The 13,061-nt window shown below is 35.5% G+C and overlaps 1 protein-coding gene across 1 annotated transcript in view; it reads right to left on the bottom strand.

The window, feature by feature from the left end:
• LRP1B (LDL receptor related protein 1B) overlaps positions 1-13,061 on the bottom strand; it is a 1,461,391-nt gene that overhangs the window by 750,699 nt on the left and 697,631 nt on the right. Inside the window, 3 exon segments of the mRNA XM_032636635.1 lie at positions 7,029-7,151; positions 9,696-9,885; positions 11,790-12,009. Coding sequence (XP_032492526.1) covers positions 7,029-7,151; positions 9,696-9,885; positions 11,790-12,009 — 533 coding nt within the window.

Below are 13,061 nucleotides of genomic sequence, written 5' to 3'. Positions count from 1 at the left end.
AGACAGGTTATTTTTGAGCCAGCAATGTCCATTATCACAATAAAATTTAACATGATAGGTGATAATCTGGATAAGATGGCAGTTTAGACATCCCAAAGCATGGTTTTTTTCTCAACGTTAACCTAACTGTGGAACTGGGTAGCAACATCATCTATCGTAAGACCCTAGCTGATGGCCAGGCAATCTACCAACTTTTGCAAGAATCAACAAGATGATGAAGCAACTATATCTGGCATCATTAAAAGAGGGAATAGCATTCATAAGAAAATAAGATTAGTGTTCTGTACACCTTGTACAAACTTCTATAAAGGAGTTATTTTATAATTAACTTTCACACATCTAGTTGTTTTTATGAGGTCTTTGAATGTAGGAAGGATAATGCCACATACAGAACAGAACGGTGCCTAGAACAGAACTAGTTGTAGAGGAGATGTTCAAAATTATTTGTTGCCCAACTTACTGGAATTAACAGAGACTGATAATTCTACATTACAGCCATTATCGTAATGAGAGATTCTACCTCTGGAGACTGAATAAATACTTCAGGAAAACACTATTACTTCAACTGGCTCAGCAGCTAATGCTCTTCTCCTTTCACCCAAGTACATGAATGCAGTTGGCTTAATTTAAGGGAAAAAAGACTGAAATGTAGCTAGAAAGAAAGAAAGAGTGATAAAGTCCCCCGCCAACCAAGAAAGCAAACATACAGGAAAAGCTCCATGTATGTCACTTGCTTCCAGTGCTTAATGCGACAGAACCCATATTGCACTTGGGTATGTAGGCACAGCCAGAAAGTGCTTTCCATATATTAACAAATGCTATTCTTACAAGCTTTGCTTCAGAGTCGTACTTTGCACTGTGAATTTGAAAACTGAATTCAAAACCTGTAATTCTACAGCCAGGGTCACTTCTAGTCAAAATATTACAACATTATCTCACCAGGAAGAAAACTGACAAAGTAATAAACAATCCTTTAATTTAACCAGGATCAGAAATAAAATGACATGAATCATGGCATGCCTGGCAAGGAACCGCCAGTTCTCACACATCCCATGATGCCTGCTGTTAGAGCAGTGGAATTAGAAGGTCTCTGCATGACTTGTCAATACACTGCAAAGGGAAATATGCACTCTAGAATTAATTATTTTCTTTGGTAAAAACTGCTAGAGTGATTGCTAGAGCTAATGTCGAGGTTCAATGAGGTAAATGAAGAAACCTTACTAATAAACCATTTTTATTTTATTTTAGTTTTGAATCATCTATTTGGATCTCAGCCCAGCGACTGGACTTAATAACATATGTCCCTGGCCTTGTTTTAATAAGCTGTGGTGCCCATGAACAAGTGTCTGTATTTCTAATTTTGCTTTTCTTCTTTTCAACCTCAGTGTGGTCATCTATTCTAAACTGATTCTTGTCTCCTCTCTCAATTTGCTCTTGACTATATCATTAACAGCATTAGTCCCAGGACAAAAATAAAATAAAGTTTCTCTATTGTCCTTATATGTTTCATATTATGATATGTTTATTTTCTTAACAAACTGTATCTTGCATTTTGGGAGTACACAATTTCTTAACTATCCCTTGATATGAGCAGGGAAAGAGAAAAACCTAAAAGAAAACTTGAAGTTGTAGTTTGCTGGATGACTCTGTATAAGATTGCCTATGCTGGAAGGCAGCGTGAAAAATGCTGCTATGGTTTTGGAATTTTCTCCTTAGACCATAGCAGGATGACGTTTCATTAGATAGAGTGGTCTTCTGAGCAGCAAACCTAAGTGGTACATAATCTTCCTACGCACAGAAGGCCATACATATTCATCTGGATGGGGCTTCTAAACTTTTTACTGCCTTAAACTTTTTATTACACATTAGACTGCATATATCCTAGAACATAAGGCTTGTCACAGCTGAACAGATAAATGGCTCAGCCATGGTGGAGCACTGTTTTTGACGAGTAATGTATCTGGTGTTCCAGAAGGTGAAGAAGGTCACAGAGTACCACTGACATATAACTGTGCAATGCTACCCTTGGATGACCAATATTTGGGGCAATGTTTAAGTTGCTTTCTTGGGACTAAGGCATATTGGAAAGCTCTGTTCTTTTTCTTTTTCTGTCCAGGCCACTAAAGAGGCATTTAAAGAATTACTATGTTACTGTTTCATTACTCTAGACAAAATTATGCTGCTATTTAAAAAAAAATAGTGACTATCGTTTTTTTTATTTTTGTAGGAGCTTAACCTCCTTTCTCAGGATTACTCTTGTCCTCATTTATTAATTTTCTATGCTATGTGATTTTTCCCTACAAAGGCATCAAGATAAATTAAAAAAAGAACTCACTTGATAATTGATCAACTGGCTTTCCATATGCTTCTCCAGGGCAGTAAGTTTCCAGTGACTATGCTACACCAGGCCTCATTTCTAATTGTGAGAAGACTTGACCATGACACACGAAATTCACAAGGACAAAGAGCCCAGCCTACTCTCATTCTTGATTCCTTCCAGGCATGGCACTAGAATTCATCCTCAGTCAATCACGTAACATGCCAATATTTTTCTGCTGGGTGAATGCCTCTTCTGGCATTGCCTTCTGTTACAGGTTCATTGAGAAACAACCGTTGGTGTTTATTTCTGGCGTGACCATCTGCCAATGGGTTTTTGTTCATTTGATGCCAATTCACTGAGGATGACTGAAACCAGGATGATCGTATCTCAGTGGTTGCAACATGTATTTTTGTTTTGCTCACATATTTAGATTTAATCCAGATTAAAGAGTTAATCCAGTTGAGACCAGTTCACAAAATTATAATCTAGCCTGAACTAAGTCAGAAGCCCAGAGAAATCAACATTAATGAGAGGTGAGTGACACACTGATATCTGTTTTGCACTATACTCTGCAACCACAAACTCTATTCGTAGTCCTTTTGCACTTTAATTTCCTCATCTGCAAACTAAGGCTGAAATTTCCTTATAAAAACCTTTACTAACGAATAGAAACTGGAATAATTTATATGAACACACTTTGACTTCTTTTCAATAAATGAGTTACTATAGTATTTCTCTTGATTTTTCCTATTATATTTGAAAGGAACCTAGACAAATTGCATGCCATATTAAAAATCTAGTAAAAATTTTGACAACTAAATGCAGTAACAAATTCTCAAATAAAAACTCACCTGTTTTTGTTGATTTAACATTGTTTAGTGTAACGACTATAGGTAAAACGATCTTCTTTTTTAATCCCCTTTTTTTGCATTGGGATTAACTCAGCAATGAATTATAAGTATTAAAAAGACACCAATAGTCTCAGAAAACTTTCCTTTAATTTTCACCAGATATATAATCACGTGTGAACTATCATAACAAATCTCCTAACATCAGCTACATGACCAATATTGTGTACAGTATATCTTTACAAGCCAAAAGCCACCTAATTTTTATTTACACAGAGATATCCAGCGATAAATCTTTTGTATAATCAATCTCAATATGCCCATATATATGCCAACTCATAAGGAATCTGTAAATTTTTAACGGGGAATAAGAATGAAGGCAATAGGAAATATAATTTGGAGGCAAACAATACAAGTAATTATAACTCACACAACTAAAATTAAAGAACTAATTAGAAAACTTAAAGAGTAAAAACCATCTAGATATTAGTACCTGATGTATAAGCTCTCCCTCCAAATTCCCATGATGAAAACAAAGATAAAGAATGAAAACTCAAAAGATCCTTGAGAATTCAGCCTCTTGATCATTCTATTGACACTATCTTAAGTGAATTTTGACGTTTTTGCAAGACCAAGAAGACTAGATTTAAATATTCAATCAGAAGCCTCTCTAAGTTATACCACTAGAAACTGAATAAGCTTGTCTATTTTTAGGTAGGAAAAAAGGCCCTTTGCTCCTCCGGTACTGACTGTAAGGTCTGTGCCTACCACAAAAAGGAGATACTGCAGTGTTACTTTCCATCCTTGAGAGGAATTCTGGTGGTATAGCAAAGGCAGGATGAGACCTGGTGGAGGTCCACAAAGGTTACTATCTGTGTGTGTATGTGCGTCTGTATGTGTGCATTTCATCTGTTCAAATGTCAAAATCATTCAGCTGGAATAGCAAAGGATCTCATTTTGTACCAGAAAAATAATCTTAGAAGAATCTGTGGGAGAAACTAAACTATGAAATGTAAACATAAATCATACCATTTATTCTGATAACTAAGATAAGATTTAATCTACCAGGCAACTGGACAGACTTTATGCTATTCAAAGTAATGCTTAATCCCTGTCTATTCCCAAACTATGGGTCTTGGTAGATCTCCTCTCTTCTGATGCAAACAACAACCAAATGGAAATTACTAAATAATGCCACAGAACAAAGGAAGGGATACCATCTGATGAATCAAAGCAAGTACACCTCAGAGAATTACTTTCTACAGGAAAATATATAGGCAATTTTAAAAATACTACTAATAATGGGAAAAAAACCTTGCCCATGGGTAACATTCATATTTGTGCTCTGAAGTATATTATCTCAAAATCTAATTAAAGAATATTTCTCGAATTTTGAAGAAAAATTTGTTTGGTCAACAATTAATATCCAGAAGAATTGCTATTCACATATAAAGGCAAAGGAGACATATTTGGAATACAGAACTCTACAATATACATTTTTTGTAGTCATCTTGAAGAAGTTATTTCAAATTATACTCCATCTATCCTACACATCAGTGAAAATTAATAAACAATGAAGAACTAAAAGTTTGAGTACTAACCAATACAACTAGTGAAGCACTGATCCAGGTCTAAAAGAAAATATTGTAAAGTTGATCAAAAATCTATAAATGTTAAAACATCTTTAAAGAGACTTACTGTTTGATAATTCAAAATAATATTCCTTGTCAGAAATCCTAAATTATAATAAGGACTGAAATTAAGGAAGATGAAGAGAATAGAATGAAGGAAGCCAAAGTCCTCATCTCAAATAGTTGAAACTCAAAATTATAGAAATAGAACTTAATTGGTGATATTATTCCAAAGGCTTAAAGAAGATGAGAAGATATAACAAACTAACCATGGACAATACGGTCAAATACAGAAGGAATCACAAACAGTACAGTAACACACAAATAATATATAATAATGTATCAGAAATAATGCCGTACATCAAGTAGGAAAAGATGACAAATAGCTTAAAAAGCAGTCATTAAAAATCATATTTACAAAAAACATTTAGTTACATGGTAAAATGCTTATGCTCATATTAAGTAAAATAAGGGACAAAATAATTTATATTAGTATGATCCAAAATTTGTAAAGTACAACATAATTAAGAGTTCAATAACCAAAATGAAATAATTTAGGATCTAAATTCCAAATGTTCTACATACTAATTACATGACCTTCTAAAAGTTATTAACCTCTCAGTCTAAATTTTAAATCATAAAATGAGATAGTATCTTCCTTATATGATTATTGTAAGGACTAATGAGAATCATGAACCTTTTTTTTTAAATGCCACATCCAGTATAAGAATTCAATAAATGTTAACTATGATTATTATTAGTAGTAGAAAAAATAATAATTTCTATGATATATAATTATAAGGATCCCCATGAAAATGTCCTAGAAGCTTATTGTTGAATAATGGCATTATAAATAGATTTTTCATTAATGTTTTTATATTTCTCAAATGTTACTATTTATTAAATCAGCTTTAGAAATCCACATTTAAAAAATTTTTTATCCACATCTTTTCTCCTCTAAAAGAAATAAGACATCACAGATAAGCTGAAGTCTTCTTTGTTACACTTATTTTTTCTTCTGCCTCCCAGAGACATCATTATAACTAATGGAGAAATACATGAAATACTTATTCAACAGTTTGTGATGGTAATTTTATGTGTCAACTTGACTAGGAGACAGAGTGCCCAGACTTGTGTCAAACATTACTCTGTTGTGTCTGTAAGAGTGTTTTTGATGAGATTAACATTTGAATCAGTAGACCAAATTAAAGCAGACTGCCCTTCCTAATGTGAGAGGCCCTCATCCAATCAGCTGAATAGAAAAAAAGGCCTACTTTCCTGCAAGTAACAGGAATTCTTCCTACCTGATTGCTTGAACTGTGACGTTTTGGTTTTGGTTTTCCTGACTTTGGACTCAAACTGAAACACTGGCTCTTCTTGGGTCTCAGGCCTACCAGCATTCAGGTTGGAACTACACCAATGGTACTCCTGAGATTCCAGCCTGCTGACTGCAGATCTTGGGACTGTCAGCCTCCATAATGGCAAGAGCCAAAAAAAAAATCTTCTCTGTCTCTATATGTGTACATCTTATTGATTCTGTTTCTCTGGAGAATTATGAGTAACACACAATTCAAGATTAAGTCATTCCAGAAATATTTGTATTGCACTCAATATATGCATGGCATCGTTGCTGTCATTGTGCTTAAAGGACATGATGTGTGTAGACAGGACAAGTTTCAAAAGGGTTACATTGGAAAAGCAAGATGAAGTAAACTGAAGAAGGTCAGCAAAAGTTAATAAAGTGCTTTTAATCCAGGTCAAGCAATTCAGTTAGTTCTCTATTTTGATAAAGTGTAGAAATTCCCCGGAAGTCTCTTTTTGCCTCCTTTCTTGCTATTCACCACCAAGTATAAATAACTGAGCTTACTGTGCTATTTAAAGTAATAAAAATCTATGTAACCAAGAACTATGCATTTTTACTTACAACTACTGATGGTGAGGTTCCTTAATTTCAAGAAATATTTTCTTCTGTGGCACATACTTATTTATAATTTTCACTAAACTAGATGGAGCAGTGACAGGATACTCAGCTAAACTTCATCATTATCATTATTCATCTGTGTATTAGATATTAATTCCATTGATTATTTATAGTCTAAAAAGAATTATACCTAAGTCATTACCTGAATTTCTCTTTTCAAGTTTGATTTTAATTCCTTTGGTTTCATCTGCTTCTGTGCCTCAGAAAGACACCTATAAACAATGAGTGTAACATGAAAAGACACTTACATGTGCAAGTGGTCCCATTTTCATCTAAAAGTTGATTATCAGCACAAGCACATACTCGGCCTCCTGGAATGGCCAAGCACAATGTACTACAGCCTCCATTATTTACTCGGCACATGTTGTCACCTGCAAGAGGAGGGAAGAAAATATGTCAGAGAACTCTGATTGCATACAAGGTTAGCTGGTTCAGGCCGATGTTCTTTCCAGGAGATGTACATGGCGTAAAAATGTACACACACACACACACACATATACCACAAATAATACCTATTTATTAATGTAATAAGGATTCCTGCTGAATCCTAAATGAGATTTAAAAATGTTTGAAAATATATGATGCATTGGTAGATAAGAGGAATTTACAAGTTGGTTAGAAGAGATAGAGGTTTGTGTGCAGAGAGGTAACAGGAGACAAAAGGATAAAGTGGACAGAATGGTGTCTGTCCAGGACAATTTCCTAGAATGGGCCCAGTGTATGCAAGTTTGAGCTCTTTAGAAAGTAGACCACCGGCACTTGGAATGTGCCTTTGGATCCGAAGTCAACAGAAAGCAAACACTGGGGAAACGGGTGGGATTTTCCTTCCTCTTCTGCAAGGAGTACATTGGCATGTGAGTGCATTGAGGAATACAAGGAATGCAGGCTATCTGTGAAGCCTGAAAAATGAGCAGGCTTGCTGGTTCCACGAGAGTGTACAGTACACAAGGGTAACGTGTTGTCCCAGTGGACCTAAACAGCAGAGGCACTGATAAGGCACGCAGTTGCTATCAGTAAAGTAGGCCTGAGGGAAAATTCATAAAGGTGTTATTCATGAACATATGTGAGACACTCCTAGACACTCAGATAAAACTGAGGTAAATTTTTGAAGAGGCTGGAGAATCTGTTTTATAAAGGTGTAGGTAAAAGTAAATAAAATTTAGGTAGTCACCATTTGGATGCCATTTATTCCTACAAGTTGGAAAGGCAAGGAAGAAAGTATATTTTCAGGTCCTGATTTTCAGAAGAAGAAAATGTTAGGACTTGTATCCAAGGGCAAGTCCATTTTACAGTAAGTCAAGGCATTTCTCATCCCATGTGTTGCATTTAATCAATGAACTCTTTAAAGCAACTAGAATTTTAAAGAACATGAAGACTGAAAATGTCCTGCAATTTGGCAGAGGGGAGTTCAGCGACGACATTCAAGAGGAACAATTTTTAAAGAAAATGGAAACAGGAAATGTGACTGTATACTGATTAGTATAATGAAATCCAGGAAACTAGTGATCATAAAATTAGAGAGAACAGCAGTTCTGCAAACAAGAGCCTGCTGCAGGTGAGGAGGGTTGTTGCTGTTCATAATGTTGTCTCCAGTCCATCGTAGAGAAACTACAATTGTGGTGGGGCAGCTGACGTGAACAGAAAATATTACCATTTGATCTATCCAGGCAACTGCCTCTATTCTTCATTTCTTGTCCACAACTATAACTTATACCATCTCAAATAATTAATTTTTATTCTTTTTTTTTTTTGCGGTACGCGGGCCTCTCACTGTTGCGGCCTCTTCCGTTGCGGAGCACAGGCTCCGGACGGGCAGGCTCAGCGGCCATGGCTCACGGGCCCAGCCGCTCCGCGGCATGTGGGATCTTCCCGGACAGGGGCACGAATCTGTGTCCCCTGCATCGGCAGACGGACTCTCAACCACTGTGCCACCAGGGAAGCCCAATTTTTATTCTTTTTGAAGACAATTTTATCTTTTATTAGCTATTGAAACTTCTTAGTTTATGTACTTCCATTATTTTATAAAATTGCATTTCTATCCCAGTGAGGCAATTTCAATACAGTAGAAAAAAGTGAAGCCCTTGAATAAGATAGTGTGCTTTACAAATCTCTGATTAAGCCAAAATATCTTCAAAAAAACTCTTGTTGTTAGGTAACTTCCTACTGCCAACATACACACTGAAAAAATTTAATGTTCATTAAATTTTCACAAGGATATCCGTATTAAAAAGAGGAACGGTGACTATTTAGATTCATAACCAAAAAATCTACCACATAATTTATGAAACGTTTTTGCTTGTTTGGTACCTAAGTTCTGAGTCATGCTGTTTGTGGATGGCCTAATAAATATTAATAACTCATGTAGATAAAAAGATACAAGAATATTATCTGATTTTAATAAGACATGAATATCATGGTAGATTATTTCACTTTTATAACATCTAAAATAATTAAATGTTCCTTAAATGTATATGAAATTAATCAGATAAATATACTAAGATACCTTAAAAAATACTATTTTCCTTGTATAATGTATTTTTTAACATTTTCCCGTAATGTTCCTTCCACACTGAAAGTTTTTCCACTGCTCACAATACTGACGCTTTGAAAACATTGAGGATTTTTTACTTTAAATGACGGCCTTTTTCAGTGAAGATGACATGAAAAGGAAGTATTTGGAGAAAACCTTGAACTTCACTCAAATAGAATTCCCAGAGTTACTCACTCAGGATATTTTGAACAATAAATAATAAATTTTTATGGTAACAAAGTCTAAGATTTGAGTGACTTTGGAGTGACTAGACACCTTTTATCAGAAAACTTCAGCAACACTGTCAAAATAAAAGTCTTTATGCAACCTCTTGAAATATTATTATATGTGAAACTCAGAAGCAATTTTATCTGGTTTTTAATACCTTGTTGCTTTTGAGGATCATAAATCTGAAGTCCAAACAGGGGTGGTCTTTCACGCCTCAGTAATGTCACCTCACTTGTTATCAAATCTAGTTGAAAAATGGAACCATTCATATAATCAGTCCAGAACACATAATTCCCATGATGCGACAGTCCAAAAGGATGGTTCAACTCTTTCCCACTGTAAACAATCTGTAAAATATAAACACATTGCAAAAAATCAGACCTGACCTTTAGAAACATAACCAAATATTTAGAGAAGCTGATATTCAAATAAGTAGAACAGATAACGATCTAACTAATAACTTACAGTTTCTTTCAGTGTATTTGAAAAATGGATTTCACAATGTGAGCATATTTTTTTGTTTTTAGGACATGTTATTTGAAGGAGACCATTTACATTTCATCCATTTCAATTCTCTCATACATGGCATTACATATATGGTCAAGAAATGCAAACATTAAAATGACCTTGCCTGATACTCTTCCCTATCTCTTTTCTTTATGATATTCCGGTATCATATTCTGGCACAGAAATTGATCTGAGTAATTAGTGGCATTATGTATATTGCAGTATTGCTCATCCAATAGCCAAGGGATACAGCATGGTCTAACAACACTGGGAGTGGAAGGAATCCCTCTATTCAGTTGGATTAATGCAAATTGAAGAAATCTAGGTGATGACAGGGAGGAAGGTAAAATTTTAATTTTGAACATAGAAACATTTATGGGTAGTAAACAGATATACAAGACTCCTGGCTAATTTTAATTCCGCTTGTCTTCACATATTCTTTACATTCCCGTGTATTTTGTGGTTGTTTAAACTACACAGTGGAGCAATCCTGTGATAAGTTCTGTTTTGCATGTAAGGCTGTAGAAGAGAATAGGAATCATACCTCCCATAATAATAATACTTTTTCATCTTTCACAATTTATAAAATGATACTGTATACAATATGAAATAGCCTTTTGGACTCAATTCATCTAATATGAGAGGATTGAGCAAGTTATCCAAATAATATAGGGTTAAAAACTGAAATTTTGCTCCTTTTATCTGAACTCTTCATACCAAATTTTCATATGTTGAATAATTGAGACAGTTTATTATTTTTCTTTGCTCACTTCCATGTAGGCTAAAATATGCTGGCTAATAAAGTGCTATGTATATTGTGTACATATCAACATCTTCAAAGGGATCATAAGTACTTTTTAACACCTCTTAAGTATGTGACATTAGGTTAAAAGTAAATCAATTTTATTTATTTGGGGAAAGACATTTAAGTACTCTTACAGTTAACCAATGATTGAAATGGTCTTAACTGATTAGTACATTGTATTTCTCAAAGAGAATACTTAATAAATGGGCTTGGCCAATTGTGCAATCTTCCTTTCCAAAAAAGAAGAAAGTGTATTGTCAAAGGAAGCATTTTGGTAATTCCTAATATTCCATTTTTCTAAATATCATTTAACTAAACAGTGGAAGCCAGTTCATAATGTTATATGTGCTTAGGTGATTATAAGACAGAATACAGAGGTGACATTTTGCCAACACAGTCAACTTCATCCTCGATCTCACTGAAGAACTGCAAAATCATCTTGCAACGATTCTACCAAAAGAGGCAAGAAGATGTTGATATTTATTCACACCCATAGGCTTGAAGTTCAACCCACTCTTGTGTTTTAGTTCCAATGTCATGAAGTTCTTTATTTGAATAAATGAATTCTAATTACTTTGTCATAATACATAGGTTACATTTCAGGTGCAAATATTGAAGATATTTGAACCGAGTTGGAGTGCTTGGTCCTAGCAAACATCAATAATGTAGAAAAACTGCATTTTCAAACAGCTCTGATATGCTGAGAGCTTCTCTGAAAAGTCCCACAAATGCTGGCATGCCACAGTGAGCTGGGCCTGGTCTCCCGGAGGCAAGTACCAGCTGCACTGCTTAATGCTCAGCCCCCTTTCAGCCACCCCACAGAGACTACTGGCAGCCACCTCAGAGGGGTAAAAATAAACTTGAAAGTATTTTTAACACAACACAACAAGGCTCTGTGACAGAAGCCTGTGGGTTAAAACAGCAGCATTTGTCTTTTACCTTCCTGTGAGTTCCATTCAAAAACACTTTTTCAATATGATCATAATAGGCATCACACCAGTATAATGTGTGGGTGTGAAAGTCCAGAGTTAAGCCGTTTGGCCACAGCATCTTTGAAGTCACAAAAATCTGCCGACTGAAGCCATCCATCCATGCCTTCTCAATCCTTCCCACGCTGTCATCTATTTCATCTTCCTCCCAGTCTGTCCAATACATCCAACTAAGACATTAAAAACAAGAGCGCACGCGTGTCATTTCAACCAGCCACCATATAGACAGACACTTCCTCAGATTTGGTGCCTCCATAAAATGCAGTTACATTCTGATTTGTTCTCCTACCTAAATGCTGATCTGCCCGGAGGAGGCAGCTGCGAAGTACTCAGGGAAGGTGAGATTTGTTCAGTGGAGCCAATTAGACACATTTCAGAAAACCCACGACCACCACTACGGCACTTACTGGCCTTGTTTATTAATTAACCTAACAGCAAGTGCCAAATCCTGATTTTCTTTGGTGCTGGTACCAAAAGTTTGGGAAATGATTCTTGAGGCATGACTATTTTTAAATGTCCATTTGATAAAACATATAATCAATTATGTGTTTAAAAAGCAGATGAACTGGCATGAGAATGAGAGCACAGTTAATGATCTACTCCAGACTTTAGTTAATCTCATATGAGTTATTTATTTATTTTTTTAAAGGCAGGCAGTTGGATTTTCTCTGTTCTAAAGGGCACAGTCACACTGGGTTTGTTTGGCCAGGTCTAATTTGTCTTCCTGATGCAAATTATCTATGCTTTATTGCTGCTTTATTATTACCTTTAAAACCCACAGAAGATGATTGAGCTGCACATAAGTTTAATAACAGTAGGTTGACTGACCTTGAGATTTTGAGCTTTAATTTCTGTCTCAAACAAAAGCATCTGCCTTTAAAAACAAATCTATTGTGTAAGCTATAACAGTGGAAGAAGGGGCCTTGAGCTAACGTTCCAACTGCCTCATGAATAAGGTTAAAACCCTCCACATGTGTTGTCCTAGGGTCATGTGAAAGTTCCTGAGTTACTAACTAAAGTGTAGGCTTTAATTCAGTCACCTCATATATGACTTTACAAAGCTTCAAAGTTTTCTAAGCTGCTAACCCTGGAAGTACCCTTATTAGATCCTCTGCCTCCCATCTGTTATGGACCCTAAAGAATTTCTGAGGTAATCTGGGACAAATCTGTATCCATGACTAAAAATCCTACTGTGACCTGGGGCTTCCCTGGTGGCGCAGTG

Source organism: Phocoena sinus, chromosome 7 (genome assembly GCF_008692025.1).
Source record: "Phocoena sinus isolate mPhoSin1 chromosome 7, mPhoSin1.pri, whole genome shotgun sequence".
Taxonomy (NCBI): Eukaryota; Metazoa; Chordata; class Mammalia; order Artiodactyla; family Phocoenidae; genus Phocoena; species Phocoena sinus.
This window is presented reverse-complemented; position numbering and strand designations above follow the sequence as displayed.